The sequence below is a fragment of the Ascaphus truei genome, chromosome 22 (assembly GCF_040206685.1).
Source record: "Ascaphus truei isolate aAscTru1 chromosome 22, aAscTru1.hap1, whole genome shotgun sequence".
NCBI lineage: Eukaryota > Metazoa > Chordata > Amphibia > Anura > Ascaphidae > Ascaphus > Ascaphus truei.
Genome location: NC_134504.1, coordinates 13,596,700 through 13,617,363, shown reverse-complemented (window position 1 = coordinate 13,617,363; position 20,664 = coordinate 13,596,700). Strand labels below are relative to the sequence as shown.

At 55.3% G+C, this 20,664-nt stretch overlaps 1 protein-coding gene across 1 annotated transcript; it reads right to left on the bottom strand.

Moving 5' to 3' along the window:
* Positions 1–799: 799 nt before the first annotated feature.
* On the bottom strand, positions 800–12,301 carry CBX2 (chromobox 2). Its single transcript, XM_075580027.1, has 5 exons — positions 12,080–12,301; positions 8,308–8,351; positions 7,138–7,203; positions 5,650–5,719; positions 800–2,004 (listed from the first exon to the last, which is right to left on the bottom strand). The coding sequence occupies exons 1-5, from the start codon at positions 12,149–12,151 to the stop codon at positions 859–861; spliced, it is 1,398 nt and encodes a 465-aa protein (XP_075436142.1). The 5' UTR covers positions 12,152–12,301; the 3' UTR covers positions 800–858.
* Between the last annotated feature and the right edge of the window lie 8,363 nt (positions 12,302–20,664).

Below are 20,664 nucleotides of genomic sequence, written 5' to 3'. Positions count from 1 at the left end.
GGGGGAGAGAGAAGGCAGGGGGGGGAGAGAGAAGGCAGGGGGGGAGAGAGAAGACAGGGGCAGGGGGGGAGAGAAGACAGGGGCGGGGGGGAGAGAGAAGACGGGCGGGGGGGGAGAGAAGACAGGGGCGGGGGGGAGAGAAGACAGGGGCGGGGGGGGGAGAGAAGACAGGGGCGGGGGGGGAGAGAAGACAGGGGCGGGGGGGGGAGAGAGAAGACAGGGGCGGGGGAGGAGAGAAGACAGGGTGAGGGGGGGAGAGAAGACAGGGGCAGAGGGGGGTGGGAGAGAGAAGACGGGCAGAGTGGGGGGGAGAGAGAAGACAGGGGCAGAGGGGGGGAGGAGAAGACAGGGGCAGGGGGGGGAGAGAAGACGGACAGAGGGGGGGGAGAGAAGGCAGGGGCAGAGGGGGGGGGAGAGAGAAGACAGGCAGAGGGGGGGGGGGGAGAGAAGACAGGGGTAGAGGGGAGGGAGAGAGACGACAGGGGCAGAGGGGGGAGAGAGAAGGCAGGGGCAGAGGGGGGGAGAGAGAAGACAGGGGCAGAAGGGGGGAGAGAGAAGACAGGGGTAGAGGGGGGGGAGAAGACGGGTAGAGGGGGGGAGAGAAGGCAGAGGGGGGGAGAGAGAAGGCAGAGGGAAGACGGGGGGGGGGGTAGACGGAGGGGGGGGGAGAAGACAGGGGCAGATGGGGGACCTTACATTGCTATTTTGTGGAGAGGCCACATCAGTTTTGGGGTAGGTGAAGCTGAAGAGCGCACAGAGGGCAATACTTTGGGGGCCTCGGTGATGTGCAATTTTTGGGGGGTGGGGGGGGGGTTAGAAGTTTCCTCTGCGCGTGCGCGCCCCCCCACTATGCCAGCCTCAGAAGTGGCGCATGTTGAAGAAGCCAACACTGGTGGGCGACTCCTTGACCGTGACGGTAATGAGGTTGGCCGTAACGTCGGTCACAAAGACGTGCTCCAGCAGGCTGCGGGCCGGCTTCCAGTCCTGGCCGGCCTGGCCGGACATGTCCTGACTGGAGAGCGAAGAGTCATGGTCCGACTCCAAGCTGCTCTCCTCCCCGGTGCTCAGCTCCGCCAGCCCCCCGTGTCTCTCCGCCTCCGCGCCCGGGGTACCCGCGGCTGTCGCCTTGGCCTCCCGGTCAGCGGGGGCTCCTGCCTTTTTGGTAACTTTTTCTGCCTTGCAGCCGGCGACTGCTCCGGGTGAGGAAACCCCGTTATTTTTTGGGGGGTGCGGCCCTGCAGGGTTTCCCCCGAGCACCCCCAAACCCGGCACAATCTGAGTCTTAGTCTGCACGGTTACGCCCTGGCTGCTTGCCACAGCCGGGCCCCCCGCGTAGGAGAACGACTGATCCTCTGCGCCAGGAAACTTGGGCATTTTGGGTCCGGACGGGCTCAGACCCGCCACCTCCCGCGCCTTGGCGATGCTCGTCGGATCTGGGCAGCTCCTCTTGGCGCCGAATGCGGAGGCCGCCGGTCTCCGGCCGGGTTGAGCGGCGCTTTGGGTGATACGGTTCATGTAATGCACGATGGAGCTTTGCCAGCTGAGACCTCGGGGGGAGCTCCCGTTGTGGTGACTCGGGGAACTCTTGGCAATACTGGACAGCAACTCTGCAGACAAACCCCCAGGCCGGCTGTTGCCTGCTACTGGCATGTCTTTGGAGTGGGATTTCAGGACGGGGAAGCCTGACGTGCCATGCCCAGGCTGCAGCTTGGCCACGGTGCCCTTCTGCCCGGGTTTCGCAACTTTGGCCGCCACCTTGGCACTCCTGGCGGCCTTCTGCTCTGGGAGAAGTGGTTTCCTCCCTCGCTTCTTGCGAACGGGCTCCTTCAGCTCGGGTCTGGCGACCACGGCCTGCGCCTTCTTCTGCGGCACCGGGTGAGATTCACGGGGCCGGGGACCGCGCTTTGCATCGGTATCGCTGTCGTCAGAGGAGGACGACGAGGACGATGACGATGACGACGACGAGGAGCTGCTGGACTTGGTCTTCGGAGGAACCTCAGACTCCTTCAGAAAGAGAAAAAGGAATTCAGATCGAGTAAAAAAAAAAAAGCGTGAGGACGTGACAAACTGGCCACTGCTAGGACCAGAGCCAGAGGTCGGGCCAGAGGCCACAGCCAGGCAAGGGTTAATAAGACCCATGGTTCTCTTGCAATTATTTTATTTTGGGGAATTTGGAAATTGCCATGACAACATCATGAGATATTAGGTATTTTAATCCATCTGGTGTTTCAGGGGTTAATGGTGCAAATACACTATTTGGGGTTTCTTACTTGTCCTGATGAATCTGTGGGAGCTTCAAAGGGGATTGATTTAAGTGGGGTGCTTTTGCAGGCCTAGTCATAAAAACTGATATTTTCTAGAGATAATATGTTCTGCCAGACAGGGACTCTGAAAAAGGGTTTGTCAAAGCACTCTGGAAGAGGTTTATGGATTGCCAGGCGGGTGGGACTATCCTATGCCACCCCAAGATATGAAACATGGAATCAGGGACCCGACAGCGATGCCGACATATACAATTTTGATATTTGCATTCGTGACGAGTGCAAGAGGTCTAGATATGGGAGGTCTTGCAGGTACTGGGGTACAGATATTCATTTGTCACTCAGGTTTAGTGGTAAGACGGTCATGCTTAGTCTTATTGCGTCCGCCTTCAGCGCCTGAATGTATTTATGCGAGTCATGTAAGTATTAAGGAAAGTTATGAATACATTTAGATATGGAAGGGTTTAGTTTAAACGTCATTTGGTAGGTTTATGTTGTACGAATACTACTTAAAGAGTAGCAAAAGATTATAAAAATTAGATTTCACCAGGTATATTTGGGACCAAAAACGCGATTTCTCATCTCCTGCACCAGTGACCTCTTGGAGAAAACCTTTAACATTTGGATAATGTATAGGGGATTTCCATTTGACGTTTTATCCTTTTTATTTTGAGAAACTGTTCTGCATTTATTGTAATACAATAGGCAGTAGAATCAGAGCAGGATGCAATTTCTCTTCAGAAGGACTTGGAGAGACTGGAAACGTGGGCAGGTAAATGGCAGATGAGGTTTGATACAGATAAATGTAAAGTTATGCATTTGGGATGCAAGAATAAACAGGCGACTTACAAATTAAATGGGGATACATTGGGGGAATCCTTGATGGAGAAGGATTTTGGAGTGCTTGTAGACAGCAGGCTTAGCAATAGTGCCCAATGTAATGCAGTAGCTGCAAAGGCAAACAAGATCTTATCTTACATCAAACGGGCAATGGATGGAAGGGAAGTAAACATAATTATGCCCCTTTACCAAGCATTAGTAAGACCACACCTTGAATATGGAGTACAATTTGGGGCGCCACTCCATAGGAAAAGACATTATTGAACTAGAGAGTGCAGAGAAGAGCCACCAAATGAATAAAGGGGATGGACAATGTAACTTATGAGGAGAGACTAGCTAAATTAGATTTATTTACATTAGAAAAGAGGCGTCTAAGAGGGGATATGATAACTATATACAAATATATTCGGGGGGCATGGCCAGCACTCCGTCGCGAGTACAAATTTCCTGTCTTCAGCCAGCAAGCAGGCTCGGTCCCATTGAGGGGCGGTTCTGGTCCCTGCAGCGCCCGCTACTGGGGCCTGGCCTTAAAGAGCATAGTTTTTTCCCCTGTTGAACCTGGGACCCCGGCAAACATTCATTTTACAGCTGCCACCACCCGGGAAATGCAAATAAAAGTTGTCAAATTAATATTTGCCAGGGTCCCAGGTTTAATAGGGAACAATGAGTCAATATTAACCCCTTACTCAATTGCAATCATATTAACTCATTGGATGTACCTTGCGCAGGCGAAAGGCGAGTTGGCTAGTGTAGCCGTGTGTATTAGCCCTGATTGCATATCTAAGTCACGTGCTCACTTGTGTGCTGTTCGCGACGGTTGGTAAATGGGGGACGGATTTAGGGGAGAAGTTACTCATTTGAGGGACCGTGGCGGAGGTGAAAAGTGGGAGCGCCTGCGAGCAGGTCGCGTGCACTCAGGTGGGGCGTACGTGACAGAAATCAACACTGCTGTGAATACGAAGCACACGCACAGAACCAGTCGCCTGGCACTTCTGTGTTTAGGTAGGAAAACGCTATATAGTGATTATGAAATTATAAGGAGCGAGGCTGAAAGCCTGACTGGGGGAGAGGGGGACATACACGATCAGGTCGCTATTGAAAGACAAATGGTTTGTGGATTTTTGGATATAAATATTTCCCCTTCTCTCCCTGCCCCCCCCCCCTCCGTTCTACGTATATACACAGCCTCCTTCACACTGCTACAATCCCACCCCCCCCCGCCCCTCTCTCTGAGACAGCTGCCACCAGGAGCACCCCCCCAGCACTTGAAGGCGGGTGGGGGGTCCCAGAAGAAGTTAAACAAATGGGTCTCGCGTCACTTCCAGAGCTCAGCTTTCTGACCAACACACACAGCGTGAATCAGCCAGTTACAGGTCCACTCCCACGGGTGGGTATTATTCAATCGCCCACTAGAGATTTCCTGATATATGTGAAGAAGAGACCTGTGAGGTTTGGGAAAGCTCTGTACACGTGAAGAAGAGACCTGTGAGGTTGGGAAAGCTCTGTACATGTGAAGAAGAGACCTGTGAGGTTTGGAAGCTCTGTACACTTGAAGAAGAGACCTGTGAGGTTGGGAAAGCTCTGTACACGTGAAGAAGAGACCTGTGAGGTTGGGAAAGCTCTGTGCATGTGAAGAAGAGACCTGTGAGGTTGGGAAAGCTCTGTACATGTGAAGAAGAGACCTGTGAGGTTGGAAAGCTCTGTACACGTGAAGAAGAGACCTGTGAGGTTGGGAAAGCTCTGTGCATGTGAAGAAGAGACCCGTGAGGGTTGGGAAAGCTCTGTACATGTGAAGAAGAGACCTGTGAGGTTGGGAAAGTTCTGTACACGTGAAGAAGAGACCTGTGAGGTTGGGAAAGTTCTGTACAAGTGAAGAAGAGACCTGTGAGGTTGGAAAAGCTCTGTACATGTGAAGAAGAGACCTGTGAGGTTGGGAAAGTTCTGTACACGTGAAGAAGAGACCTGTGAGGTTGGGAAAGTTCTGTACAAGTGAAGAAGAGACCTGTGAGGTTGGGAAAGCTCTGTGCATGTGAAGAAGAGACCTGTGAGGTTGGAAAAGCTCTGTACATGTGAAGAAGGCTACAGCCCCGCTGCCTGCACTGCATGTTGCCTGCCAGGCATGCGGCACGTGCAGCCGAGCTGCCCATTGTGGGGCGGCCCGTCCCCACAGCGCCCGCAGGCAGCGCGGACCTGGCCGAAGAGACCTGCGAGGTTTGGAAAGCTCTGTACACGTGAAGGAGAGACCTGCGAGGTTTGGAAAGCTCTGTACACGTGAAGGAGAGACCTGCGAGGTTTGGAAACTGTGTACTGAAGGAGCGCCCGCTGCTTAACCTCTGTACGGGGGGTGAGTAGTTGGGCGCCAGCTCACCCTGGCAGTACAGAGGGGGCATTAAGAATATTCTGGAGGTATTAGGGCGTGATTACTGGCCTGGAACATTAACCCCTTCAGAGATAAACAGCTGAAATCCAAGTGTTGCACAATTATGGGCGTTCCCGGGGCGCAGAGACCCCCGGCCTTGCAGGCCACCCCTCCCCGGTGGATACTCACCACATTTTTCCGTGGCCTTCCCCGTGGCCTCTTGCCTTTCTTTCGGTTCCGCAACTCCTTCTCCTGCTCTCTGCAAACACAGCGACAGGTGAGGACACTTCCCGGGCACCACAAAGATGGCGCCCGCCCTCCAAGGCCACAGCTTTTAAAGCTGCAGACCAAGCAATACTCTACATGTAGCTATTTATTTTAAGCTGAATCAGTTCTTTACTTCAAAAAAAAAAAATTACAAATATATTATATATAAATCAAAAATGAATAGACGATACCGTTCTGTGGCTATCGAAATGCTTTTATTTGTGCAGCTTCCGAGATACCCTGATCTTTTCTTCCGGCGATGTTACATTGGATAAAGCAGGAGAGGGTTTTACTTAAAAACAGGACAGGCTGGAATGTATCTGTGACGGCAGCCTACCCCTCCCCCCTGTGCAGTATGCGATTTATGACTTAAGCCAGGGGTGCGAGAGAGAGCGAGCGAGCGAGAGTATGTGCGTGTAGGAGTATGTGCGTGTAGGAGTATGTGCGTGTAGGAGTATGTGCGTGTAGGAGTATGTGCGTGTAGGAGTATGTGCGTGTAGGAGTATGTGCGTGTAGGAGTATGTGCGTGTAGGAGTATGTGCGTGTACGAGTATGTGCGTGTACGAGTATGTGCGTGTACGAGTATGTGCGTGTACGAGTATGTGCGTGTACGAGTATGTGCGTGTACGAGTATGTGCGTGTACGAGTATGTGCGTGTACGAGTATGTGCGTGTACGAGTATGTGCGTGTACGAGTATGTGCGTGTACGAGTATGTGCGTGTACGAGTATGTGCGTGTACGAGTATGTGCGTGTACGAGTATGTGCGTGTACGAGTATGTGCATAAGTGTATGTGTGTGTAACACACACACACACACACTATGTATAATAATGTAACAAGCATTTTCTGTTTCTATAGCAACCATTTACAAAGTCACATCCCCATCCTCTTCTGAAACAGGCTCTGGCACACCCCTTTTTGAGCCCTGCCCTCTCTTTAGCAGTGCACCAATTGTATCTAGGGACTGCCTGGTCACATGATCTCCCCCACAGAACTTTGCATCTCTGGTCCTCTTCCGCTGCCCATGACAGACATTTAGTGAACCCCCGAGCCGAATCTTCAGCGATCGATCACAGGAGAACGGATCAATCAGCAACTTAGCGAATGACTTCGTGTGGATTGTATTGATGCGCATATTAATGGGGGGGGGGGGGGGGAATGATTTGTAGCGTGTCCTCAAAATGGGACTATAACATAGCGAGGAACGAAACGTTCAGGCGAAAGGCCATTTCCAATGAGATGTTTTGAGTACGGAACTGAACGGGAGCTTCCCTTTTGTTACTTTAGAAAGGAGAGTGGTGCCCAGCCTCATACATGTGGCCCGTGAAGTCTCACTCTCAGCTCCGCGGCAGAGAACTGCGCATCACGGCGCGGAAGGCGTTACAAGCAGCCGCGGCACATGGACCTTACCTCTTCTGGAACGCCAAGAGAAGTCGCGGGTCCAGGATGTTCTCCTCCGGCTCCCAGCTGTTGTGCCTGAGAGGAGAAGACCCCAGAAACCGTTACACACCGAACTCCCACCCAAACCCTCACCCAAACCCCTCACCCAAAACCAACCCGCAAAACAAGAGGGATTCCAGAGATGGAGACACCTCAGGGAGGAGAGGGATACCCTGCACTGCTCTATATCAGGGGAGTAACTCTGCCGATACTACTTTGTGTAACAATACTCCTGATGCTTCCAGCTCTCAGGCTGCTGTGGGGCAGAGGGAGAAACAGCCGTGAAAGTCACATTATGAGTATCACACCAATCAAAACCTTCACTCCCGAGGAGGCCCCCCGGGGGGGCGTCTGTGTCAGGCCCGAGGGGGCGTCTGTGTCAGGCCCGAGGGGGCGTCTGTGTCAGGCCCGAGGGGGCGTCTGTGTCAGGCCCGAGGGGGCGTCTGTGTCAGGCCCGAGGGGGGGCGTCTGTGTCAGGCCCGAGGGGGGGCGTCTGTGTCAGGCCCGAGGGGGGGCGTCTGTGTCAGGACCGAGGGGGGGCGTCTGTGTCAGGACCGAGGGGGGGCGTCTGTGTTAGGCCCGAGGGGGAGGGGGGGCGATGACTGGTGTAAGTCTGAGGTCTTGTTTAGTTGGAGAGCTGGATACTACAGGGGAGGGGGGGGACCCCTACCCCCTCAGACATCAGAAAGAGCTCAGGTTACAAGAGGGAGGCACAGGGCGACAGAGAGGGAGGAGGGGGAAAACACAGGGCGACACACGGAGGGGGGGGGGCGTGCACCGGGCAACACACGGGTGGGGGGGGCGTGTACCGGGCGACACACACTTACCGGGCGACACACGGAGGGAGGGGGGCGGGCACCGGGCGACACAGAGGGGGGCGGGCACCGGGCAACACACCGAGGGGGGGCGGGCAACACAGAGGGGGGGGCGGGCACCGGGCGACACACACGGGTGGGGGGGCGGATACAGGGCGACACACAGAGGGGGGGTGGGCACAGGGCGAGACACAGAGGGGGGGGGCGGGCACAGGGAGACACACGGAGGGGGGGCGGGAACACAGGGTGACAGACCACCGTTAGTTTCCCGGGACAGAAGGTAAGTGTCAGCAGCACGTGACCCGGACGGGTCCCCAGAACTCACTTGGAGGACCAACCTCTCCACTTCACCAGGTACTCCGAGGTGCCCTGCGGGTCAGAGAGCGAGGGTCAGCGGTGCGAAGGAAGGGTGGAGGGGGATATGAAGAGGGTGGGCCTAGGATATGAAGGGGGGGGGGGCGGCAGGTTTATAGGGGGGGGTATATGAGGGGGGGCGGAGGTATATTTTGTATATGAGGGGGGGGCTGGGGTAGATGAGGGGGGGCTGGGGTATATGAGGGGGGGCTGGGGTATATGAGGGGGGGCTGGGGTATATGAGGGGGGGGCGGGGGTGCATGAGGGGGGGGCGGGGGTGCATGAGGGGGGGCGGGGGTGCATGAGGGGGGGGCGGGGGTGCATGAGGGGGGGGCGGGGGTGCATGAGGGGGGGGCGGGGGTGCATGAGGGGGGGGGCGGGGGTGCATGAGGGGGGGGCGGGGGTGCATGAGGGGGGGGCGGGGGTGCATGAGGGGGGGGCGGGGGTGCATGAGGGGGGGGCGGGGGTGCATGAGGGGGGGGCGGGGGTGCATGAGGGGGGGGCGGGGGTGCATGAGGGGGGGGCGGGGGTGCATGAGGGGGGGGCGGGGGTGCATGAGGGGGGGGCGGGGGTGCATGAGGGGGGGGCGGGGGTGCATGAGGGGGGGACCGGGGTATATGAGGGGGGACCGGGGTATATGAGGGGGGACGGGGTATATGAGGGGGGACGGGGTATATGAGGGGGGACGGGGTATATGAGGGGGGACGGGGTATATGAGGGGGGACGGGGTATATGAGGGGGGACGGGGTATATGAGGGGGGACGGGGTATATGAGGGGGGACGGGGTATATGAGGGGGGACGGGGTATATGAGGGGGGACGGGTATATGAGGGGGGACGGGGTATATGAGGGGGGACGGGGTATATGAGGGGGGACGGGGTATACGAGGGGGTGGGGGGGCGGGATATACGAGGGGGTGGGGGGGCGGGATATACGAGGGGGTGGGGGGGGCTGGATATACGAGGGGGTGGGGGGGCGGGATATACGAGGGGGTGGGGGGGCGGGATATACGAGGGGGTGGGGGGGGCGGGATATACGAGGGGGGGGGGGGCGGGATATACGAGGGGGTGGGGGGGCGGGATATACGAGGGGGTGGGGGGGGCGGGATATACGAGGGGGTGGGGGGGCAGGATATATGAGGTGTGGGGGGGCGGGATATATGAGGGGGTGGGGGGCGGGCCGTGGTATATGGGGGGGCGGGCCGTGGTATATGGGGGGGGGGGGGCGGGCCGTGGTATATGGGGGGGGGGGGGGCGGGCCGTGGTATATTGGGGGGGGGGGGGGGGGGGTATATTGGGGGGGGGGGGGGGGGGCGGGCCGTGGTATATGGGGGGGGCAGGGTATATGGGGGGCGGGCCGTGGTATATTGGGGGGGGCGGGCCGTGGTATATGGGGGGGGCGGGCCGTGGTATATGGGGGGGCGCGGGCCGTGGTATATGGGGGGGGGCGGGCCGTGGTATATGGGGGGGGGCGGGCCGTGGTATATGGGGGGGCGGGCCGTGGTATATGGGGGGGGGGCGGGCCGTGGTATATGGGGGGGCGGGCCGTGGTATATGGGGGGGGCGGGCCGTAATATATGGGGGGGCGGGCCGTAATATATGGGGGGGCGGGCCGTGGTATATGGGGGGGCGGGCCGTCGTATATGGGGGGGGCGGGCCGTGGTATATGGGGGGGGGGCGGGCCGTGGTATATGGGGGGGGGGGGGGGGGGGGGGGGGCGGGCCGTGGTATATGGGGGGGGGGGCGGGCCGTGGTATATGGGGGGGGGGGGGGGGGGGGGCGGGCCGTGGTATATGGGGGGGGGACGGGCCGTGGTATATGGGGGGGCGGGCCGTGGTATATGGGGGGCGGGCCGTGGTATATGGGGGGCGGGCCGTGGTATATGGGGGGCGGGCCGTGGTATATGGGAAGCGGGCCGTGGTATATGGGGGGCGGGCCGTGGTATATGGGGGGCGGGCCGTGGTATATGGGGGGGCGGGCCGTGGTATATGGGGGGCGGGCCGTGGTATGGGGGGCGGGCGGGCCGTGGTATATGGGGGGGGGGCCGTGGTATATGGGGGGGCGGGCCGTGGTATATGGGGGGGCGGGCCGTGGTATATGGGGGGGGCGGGCCGTGGTATATGGGGGGGGGGCGGGCCGTGGTATATGGGGGAGGGCGGGCCGTGGTATATGGGGGAGGGCGGGCCGTGGTATATGGGGGAGGGCGGCGTGAGGGGGGCGGGCCGTGGTATATGGGGGAGGGCGGGCCGTGGTATATGGGGGAGGGCGGGCCGTGGTATATGGGGGGGCGTGGTATATGGGGGGGCGTGGTATATGGGGGGGCGTGGTATATGGGGGGGCCGTGGTATATGGGGGGGGCCGTGGTATATGGGGGGGCGGGCCGTGGTATATGGGGGGCGGGCCGTGGTATATGGGGGCGGGCCGTGGTATATGGGGGGCGGGCCGTGGTATATGGGGGGCGGGCCGTGGTATATGGGGGGCGGGCCGTGGTATATGGGGGGCGGGCCGTGGTATATGGGGGGCGGGCCGTGGTATATGGGGGGGGGCGGGCCGTGGTATATGAGGGGGGGCGGCCGTGGTATATGAGGGGGGGGCGGGCCGTGGTATATGAGGGGGGGCGGGCCGTGGTATATGAGGGGGGGGCGGGCCGTGGTATATGAGGGGGGGCGGGCCGTGGTATATGAGGGGGGGCGTGGTATATGAGGGGGGGCGTGGTATATGAAAGGGGGGGGCAGGCCGGGGGATGGGGTATATGGGGGGAAGGTATGAGGGGGTAGGGGGTATGAGGGGGTAGGGGGTATGAGGGGGGAGGGGGGGGGAGGGGGTATGAGGGGGGAGGGGGGGGAGGGGGTATGAGGGGGGAGGGGGGGGAGGGGGTATGAGGGGGGAGGGAGTATGAGGGGGGAGGGAGTATGAGGGGAGGGGGTGGAGGGTATGAGGGGGGAGGGAGTATGAGGGGGAGGGGGTGGAGGGTATGAGGGGGGAGGGGAGGGTATGAGGGGAGGGGAGGGTATGAGGGGAGGGGAGGTTATGAGGGGGGTGGAGGGTATGAGGGGGGAGGGGAGGGAATGAGGGGGGGTGGAGGGTATGAGGGGGGGTGGAGGGTATGAGGGGGGGTGGAGGGTATGAGGGGGGGGTGGAGGGTATGAGGGGGGGTGGAGGGTATGAGGGGGGGTGGAGGGTATGAGGGGGGGTGGAGGGTATGAGGGGGGTGGAGGGTATGAGGGGGGGTGGAGGGTATGAGGGGGGGGGAGGGGGGGGAGGGTATGAGGGGGGGGGAGGGGGGGGAGGGTATGAGGGGGGGGGAGGGTATGAGGGGGGGGAGGGGGGGAGGGTATGAGGGGGGGGAGGGGGGGAGGGTATGAGGGGGGGGGGAGGGGGGGGGGGAGGGTATGAGGGGGGGGTGGAGGGTATGAGGGGGGGTGGAGGGTATGAGGGGGGGGTGGAGGGTATGAGGGGGGGGGTGGAGCCTATGAGGGGGGGGTGGAGCCTATGAGGGGGGGGTGGAGGGTATGAGGGGGGGGTGGAGGGTATGGGGGGGGGTGGGGGGTGGAGGGTATGGGGGGGGGGTGGGGAGTATGGGGTATGAGGGGGGTGGGTCCGGGATATATGTGGGGGATGGGCAGGGGTATATGGGGGTGGGGGGTATATATGAGGAAGTATGGGCCAGGGTATATGAGGGGGTATGGGCCGGGGTATATGAGGGGACGGGGGTATATGATGGGGGTATATGATGGCGGTCACCTTGCGCAGCCTCTTGCTCAGGATACACTCCGCCGCGAACACCTGCTCCCCAACCGCGCTCAGCTCCTCCATGGCGGGCCAGCGGGTGTCCGGGCCTCTCCGGGCGCAAGTTTACCGGGTCACCCTCCCGAGCACGAGACTCTGCACACAAAGCCAAGGCGGGAGCGCGCGACAGGCGCGCGCCCCCGAGAGCCACGCCCCCTCCGTAGATAGAGGGGGGGGGCGCCGCGAGCAGCCAATGGGACCGCGGGGAGAGGGCGGGGCCTACGCAGCGGAGAGCGGTCCTGCTGGAGGGGGTGGAGCACGGAGGGGGTGTATTCGTGCATAAACCCCACCCACTTCCCCCGCACATAACAAGGTGTGGCTGAGACGTGGCTCCGCCCCGCAGCACGGAGTGGGCGTGGTTATCTCACGCGAGGGATAATGCTGGATCTCTTGTGATTGGTCAGTGTTATTCCTTGAGAATATAGTAGTCTTCTATAATGAGCCCCCCACAGAAGCCTGTGTGAGGGTAACCCCTATACTGTGAGGGTAACCCCTATACTGTGAGGGTAACCCCTATACTGTGAGGATTTTGTTCCCTGTCCCACTCTTTACAAATCCTGATTCTCCTCATGTCTTTATTTCTGAGGTTGCCACGGTAACCTGTACCCTGCGCGCCATTTTAAACTCCCGGACACTTCCTATTCCGAACGCACGTAAAACAATGCGACAAAATATGTAACGAAAATTGTAACGTAAAAAAAACAAAATGTCGATCAGCGCAGACGGCTGCTTTCAGAGCAACTCGCAAATGATGTTATCTGGGGCGGGGCGGCCATATTTAAATGACCCACTGGAGCCTAAAGTAGTTTTTCATACGCAGTTATTCCCCTCCATCAATGTCTGTGATTGGTCCCGTTTTCTGGCGCCAACATATCGCGCAGCGAGTACAATGTGGGGAGAGGACACGAACAAAACAAACTACACACAACTTATAGCATAGGAGAAGGAGCGGCGCGGGGAGTAAAGGCTCGGGGAGTAAAGGCGCGGGGAGTAAAGGGGCGGGGAGTAAGGGCGCGGGGAGTAAGGGCGCGGGAGTAAAGGCTCGGGGAGTAAAGGGCGGGGAGTAAAGGCGCGGGGAGTAAGGGAGCGGGGAGTAAAGGCGCGGGGAGTAAAGGCGCGGGGAGTAAAGGCGCGGGGAGTAAAGGCGCGGGGAGTAAAGGCTCGGGGAGTAAAGGCTCGGCGAGTAAAGGCTCGGGGAGTAAAGGCTCAGTGAGGATAGGCTCAGCGAGTAAAGACTCAGGATGTAAAGACTCAGTGAGTAAAGGTTCAGGGTGTAAAGACTCAGTGAGTAAAGGTTCAGGGGGTTAAGGCCTGGTAAGTACCCAAGTGATTGGGCATGAGGGTTATAATAGAAACGCGTTGAGGTCACACAAAGGTCACGCCATTTCCGGTAACAGCGTCAGCGGTGATCTCCGGAGCTGCATTCCCCGAGCCCCAGTCTATCACTGAGCTGTTACCTTACTAATCAGTAAGTATATTCATTGTAACATCTTCTCGTGATACTTTACACCCCTGAAGAAGCTAGCTGTGTTCTAGCGAAACGCATAGGAGGAAAGGAGAAGGACAAGTCCTTCTTTGCTCGCATGCACTGTGAAAGTGCATTAAATCCCATACTTATATCACCATGGGGGCATTTCTTTGCGCTTTCTTAATAACACCTTGCTGTGCCACATTAGTATGTTACTGTACCCGCTGGCCGAGCCATCATGTGTTTTTAAAGTTTAGGAGCTTTTTTCTAATGTTTTTTTTTTTTTTTTAATAATGTTTTTTATATTCGTGTGTATTGCATACTTTTCCTCAAATACACGCACATATATATATCTATATCTATATAGATATATATATATAGCAAATGTAAATATACTGTATGCTCATTTGCATGTCTTAGGCAGGTCTGCAACCCCGCCTTTCACCATTATCACCCAGCACACAGCACTTCCACTGCAGCAAGGGATTCTGGGAAATGACATGCAAATGAGCACACAGTGCCACTTTTTGCTTCAAAAACCATTTTATACATGGTTCCCTATAGGCTTAAGCTTGCTGCATGGTCACAGCTTTGAGCACAGCCAGGGTTAAGATGCATAGCCAGAAAACCTTAACCCTGGCAGTGCCTACTCACAAAGGTCCCCCCCCTCCCCGGCGCTCCACTCACCTCCCCCCCGCCCTGGCGCTCCACTCACCTCCCCCCCTCCCCGGCGCTCCACTCACCTCCCCCCCTCCCCGGCGCTCCACTCACCTCCCCCCCTCCCCGGCGCTCCACTCACCTCCTCCCCTCCCCGGCGCTCCACTCACCTCCCCCCCCGGCGCTCCACTCACCTCCCTCCCTGGCGGGGGAACAGGCAGTGGGCAGGCAGCCTGCAGCTGCCACGCGGCGCCTAAGATGGCGGCGCCCGCAAGGACCCCCCTTCCTCTCTCGCGGAGTAACTAAGATGGCGGTGCCCAGAAGGAGAGGTGACGTGTGTGTTTGTGTCACTGTGTGTGTGTGACACTGTGTGTGTGTGTGTGTGTGTGTGTGTGTGGGACACTGTGTGTGTGTGTCACTGTGTGTGTGTGTGTGTGTGTGTGTGTGTGTGTGTGTGTGTGTGTGTGTGTGTGTGTGTGTGGGACACTGTGTGTGTGTGTGTGGGACACTGTGTGTGTGTGGGGGGGGGCACTGTGTGTGTGTGTGTGTGTGTGTGTGTGGGACTGTGTGTGTGTGTGTGTGTGTGTGTGTGTGTGTGTGTGTGTGTGTGTGTGTGTGTGTGTGTGTGTGTGTGTGTGTGTGTGTGTGTGTGACACTGTGTGTGTGTGTGTGTGTGTCTGACACTGTGTGTGTGACACTGTGTGTGTGTGTGTGTGTGTGTGTGTGTGTGTGTGTCACTGTGTGTGTGTCAGACACTGTATGGTGGGGACCGGAGCTACGCATGGGGGGGGGAGGGGGCAGGAGCGTAGAGAGAGGGGGGAGCGGAGAAACATACAGGGGGAGCGGAGAGGAGGGACCCGGAAATTTTAAGCAACCCACCCCCCTCCTGTCCACTGCCACCCCCCCCTCCTGTCCACTGCCACCCCCCCTCCTGTCCACTGTCACCCCCCCCTCCTGTCCACTCTCCCCCCCCCTCCTGTCCACTCTCCCCCACCTCCTGTCCACTCTTCCCCCCTCCTGTCCTCTCCCCCCCCTCCTGTCCACTGTCACCCCCCTCCTGTCCACTGTCACCCCCCTCCTGTCCACTGTCACCCCCCTCCTGTCCACTGTCACCCCCCCTCCTGTCCACTCTCCCCCCCTCCTGTCCACTCTCCCCCCTCCTGTCCACTCTCCTCCTGTCCACTGTCCCCCTCCTGTCCACTGCCCCCCCCCTCCTGTCCACTGTCCCCCCTCCTGTCCACTGTCCCCCCCTCCTGTCCACTGCCCCCCCCCTCCTGTCCACTGCCCCCCCTCCTGTCCACTGCCCCCCCTCCTGTCCACTGTTCCCCCCCTCCTGTCCACTGTCCCCCCCCTCCTGTCCACTGTCCCCCCCTCCTGTCCACTGCCCCCCCTCCTGTCCACTGTCCCCCCCCCTCCTGTCCACTGTCCCCATCCCCTCCTGTCCACTGTCCCCCGTCCTCCTGTCCACTGTCCCCCCCCTCCTGTCCACTGTCCCCGTCCCCTCCTGTCCACTGTCCCCATCCCCTCCTGTCCACTGTCCCCGTCCTCCTGTCCACTGTCCCCCCCCTCCTGTCCACTGTCCCCCCCCTCCTGTCCACTGTCCCCCCCCCCCTCCTGTCCACTGTCCCCCTCCCCTCCCTCCCCTGGCAAAATATTTACCCAAAAACCGTAAAACTTTTTCATGTTCCGGGACATTAAAACAATATGATATCAAACATCGCATCACCTGCACCCCCACACACGTCACCTACCTCCCGGAGTGCCCCATGTGGTCTCCTCTATGTGGGCAAGGACCAAGAGACACTTGAGGGGGTGCATTTTAGAGCATTTACGTAATATTAAGATTGGCTTTGGAAAACACAGTGTATCTAGACACTTTAAGTCACACCATGGACACATCTTCTCTTCAATACAAGGGTATTCAAATTGTTCCAATAGACAGGGAGGGGGGGTGGGGGGGAGGGGGGAGGTGACAGGATAAAATCACTTTCCAAACAAGAAAGCTATTGGATTTTTCACCTCAATACTATGATACCTCGGGGACTGAGCGAGGATAGAGACATTATTTCCTTATACTGTCAGCCATTTAGTCGCGCTCTGGGAACACTTTGTTGGTACGCAGAGGCGCGCTCTCGCTCTCTTTGTTTACAATCTTTCTACATGCCACAAACCCGGTGGCTGCTGCCCCTCTCCTGCTCCTCATATATTTATTTATTTTATAAAACGTGTTACCAGGAAGTAATACAGTGAGAGTTACCTCTCGTTTTCATGTCCTGGGCACAGAGTTATGATGACAAATAATACATGGTTACAAATACATAGTTATAGAAGTGAGCAGGGTATACATTATATACAACACATTGCATGCACAGTTAGAGATAATATATATTATGGGCGTATGTAACAGTTACAGACCAGATTAAAATGTGACACAGCTTTAGTTTTGAAAGAACTTAGACTGGTGGTGGCTGTGAGAGTCTCCGGTAGGTTGTTCCAGTTTTGGGGTGCACGGTAAGAGGAGGAGCGTCCGGATACTTTGCTGAACCTTGGGACCATGAACAGTCTTTTGGAGTCTGATCTCAGGTGATAGGTGCTGCATGTGGTAGGGGTGAGGAGCTTGTTCAGGTAGCTGGGTAGCTTGCTCAGAATGTATTTGAAGGCACGACACGAAAGGTGAACTTTGCGCCTAGACTCAAGTGATGACCAATATAGTTCTGTGAGCATTTAGCAGTGATGTGTGTTGTAGTTGCATTGGAGGACAAAATGGCATATTGAATTGTAAAGGGTGTCAAGTTTGCTAAGGTGGGTTTGAGGTGCTGAGCCATATACTATGTCCCCATAGTCGATAATAGGCATTAGCATCTGCTGTGTGATACGCTTTCTGACCAGCAGACTTAGTAAAGATTTGTTCCTGTAAAGTATACCTAGTTTGGCATAGGTTTTGGATGTGAGGGTATCAATGTGCATCCCAAATGTTAAATGGGAGTCAAACCATATGCCCAAGTATTTAAAACTAGTAACAGGAGTTAGGGTGGTTTAGCGTTGGTATCTGGAGCTCAGTCACTGGAAGCTTTAGAAATATAGCCTTGGTCCCAAATACCATTGTTACAGTCTTGTCAGTGTTTAAAAACAGTTTGTTTTGGGAAATCCAATTTTCAAGTCTCAAAAAGTCAGATTGAAATGTTCGAGGTCGGGGAGGCTATGGCTGTATGCATATAAGATTGTGTCATCCGCATACATGTGTATTGAGGCTTCCTTACAGGCTGTAGGAAGATCATTGATGAAGACTGAGAAGAATAGGGGCCCCAGAACAGAGCCTTGCGGGACAACACATTTAATATCCAGGGGGTTGGAGTTAGAGCCTGAGATGGACATATGTTGGATCTAACAAAACACAGAACCACAGCAAGCTCTTTTTGGAAACCCCTGAGCCCCCACAAAAAGAGCTTGCTGGGGTTCTGTGTTTTGTTAACCCATTCTCAGCTGTTCCAACTGGTGGAGGTTAGTGGCTCCTCCTTCCCAGGTTTTAAGCCCGCCCCTCCCCACTTCCCTAGTTTGCAAGTTCCTCATTCTGCTGGATATAGACCCACTGTGGTCTTTCTCCCTCCTAATAGAGGTAAATGAGAATTTTAATCCTAATAGAGGTATATTAGTATTTTATCTGGTAGTGTTAGGACTTGCGAACAGGTGTCTGCCTTGACGTGGCTCGCAAGCTTACAACGCTTTGGCCAAAGGGTTAAACTAAATGACCCTATTTCAAGAGAATATATAAGTATTTTACTGTGTATTTCTGTCATGTTGGATGTAGCATTGGGCTTCTCTGTCATATGTTGGATCTACCTGATAGGTAGGAATGAAACCAGTTTAAAGCATGCTTCCCTATTCCAAAGCACTGGAGTTTGTTAAGCAGGATAACATGAGCAACAGTATCAAAAGCCTTTGCAAAATCTAGGAATATTGCACCAGTGAGTTGTCCCCGTTCCATTCCACATTGGATTTCATTGCAAACTTTAAGCAGGGTAGTCACCGTGGAGTGTTTGTGGCGAAAGCCTGATTGGAATTGGCTAGGGAAATTTGTCTTGGTACAGTAATCGCTTAATTCGGGGTGAACACGTTTTACCATGACTTTGGATAGTATTGGGAGAGGAGAGATTGGCCTGTAGTTTGAGACAGTGTTTTTGTCCCCACTTTTGAAGATTGGGACAACTCTGGCAGCTTTCCAGGTCTTAGGGATATGGCCTGCAGACAGAATAGAGTTGACTATGGAAGCAATTGGTTTGGCAATGGCTGGGGCACCAAGTCTTAGGAACTTAGATTGTAGTAAGTCAGGTCCACATTGGCTGCTTAGTTTTAATTTGAGGAGCGCTTGTGTAATCTCCTCTTCGGATACTGGGACAAATTGAAAGTTGCGGGCAGTGTTGGGAGAGGGTGGGACTATAGGAGTACTCTCAGAATGAGGTTCATGTTTGTGGTTTGGGTTGCGTTTCGCTAATAAGTTAGTGGCACACCCCACAAAGTAATCATTGAATGCATTTGCAATGTCATTGGGGTTTGTCAGAGTAATATCCCCCTTAGTGATATTACTTGGTTGTTGATGGTTAGGAGGCTGGAATATGTTGTTGATAACCTTCCAGAAGTTAGCTGGGTTTGATGTATTTTGGTGGAGATTGTCAGAGTAATATTGTGCTTTTGCATGCCTTGTTTGCCTTGTGCACACGTTCCGCAGGCATCTGTAGTTATTAAGATCCTTGGTAGTGCCAGTTACTTTGTAGATTTTCCACAAGGCATCCCTGAACTGGTAGAGTGCTATAAGGTCAGTTGTAACCCACGAAGGGTGGGCCCCCGTACTCTAATTCTGCGTAGGGGAGCATGGGTATCACAGAGTTTTAAGAACTCTGATTGGAAATAGTCGACTGCAGAATCGGTGTCAGGAATTAAGTCGATTCTGTACCAAGGGCAGCTGGTAAGGTCATCCAGAAACTGTTGTGGGTTAAAGTTTCTAAATGTTCTAGTGAGGAGAACTTTAGGGCTTGATTGGGGCGGTTTAATTTTCCTTGCACAGTACACTATTGCATGACCACTGAAAATGTCAGGTTGGATGCCAGAGGATTGGATTCTGCTGGGATTTGAGGAATCCAGTCTTGCAAGGAATGGTTATGCGATTTCAGGTTTGTTCGTGTGGGTTGGGAAATTAGTTGCGTTAGGTTAAGTGACTTGAGTTGTATCTGGATTTTGTGGTTTTTAGGGTCAAGCCGATTGAAGTTGAAATCCCCAAGAACTAGCAGCTCACAAATAGGGGTTTGTGTGTCATTGAATTATAAATGACTGGGTCAGCAATAGATTAGGAACAGGAATAGCTTTTCTTAGACATGAATATATCTCAAATAAGTTTTGAATGTATATGTACGAACTCCTTTCTTTTAATTTCTTCCCATTGCTTTCTCTATTCCAAATTTTCTCTAAGTCTTTTTCAGATAATGGGACTATAGGGATCTTAGATATGCAACATAGTTACATATAGTTACATAGTAGATGAGGTTGAAAAAAGACATATGTCCATCAAGTTCAACCTATACTAAATTTAGACAACAGATACTTTATCCTATATCTATACTTACTTATTGATCCAGAGGAAGGTAAACAAAAAACCCCAGTGTCACATCATCCAATGATATCTCATAAGGGGAAAAATAAATTCCTTCCAGACTCTAAGAATTGGCAATCGGATTAATCCCTGGATCAACATTCTTCCCATGTTTACTTTTTTGGTATATCCCCATATACCTTTCCCATCTAAAAAGATGTCCAACCTTTTTTTGAACTAATCTATTGTATCTGCCATCAGTCTCCATGGGTAATGAATTCCACATTTTAACTGCCCTTAGTTGCTGCACGTTGTTCAGGATTTTAGAAAAACTGTATACATTTGTGTCAAAGTTTTCTCCCTTTTGGATGGGTAGGATTGTGTTAATCCACCTTTCTTGTACACTCACCTGAATCTACAACTAGCCTCCTGTGCCAACCAGTGAGTTGCTTTGCGCATCAAACACACACACACACACACCTGTTTTTTGGTGAATCACCTTTCAAGGCTGGGTTTAAATATCACTCTCTCCTTCTACAGTCAGACCCTGATGAAGTAGCACCTGCTGCAAAACGCGTTGGAATACACTGTCTGCTATTCTTATTGAGCTGATTTGTTTCTTCAATTCTCACACTTGAATTTATCCTGTTCCAAATACTAAGCTGTGACGTTACTTCCAAGCGTTCCCGCTGCAGCATCAACGGAGGTACTGTAACTCTACCCCCCGCCCCTGCATAGTTGACAGGGATGTGGGGCGTCTACCTCTAAGACCGGGAGCGGGTGCATTCCGGAGCCAATCTCCCTCTGCCGTGCTGGGGCCGTCTGTCAGGC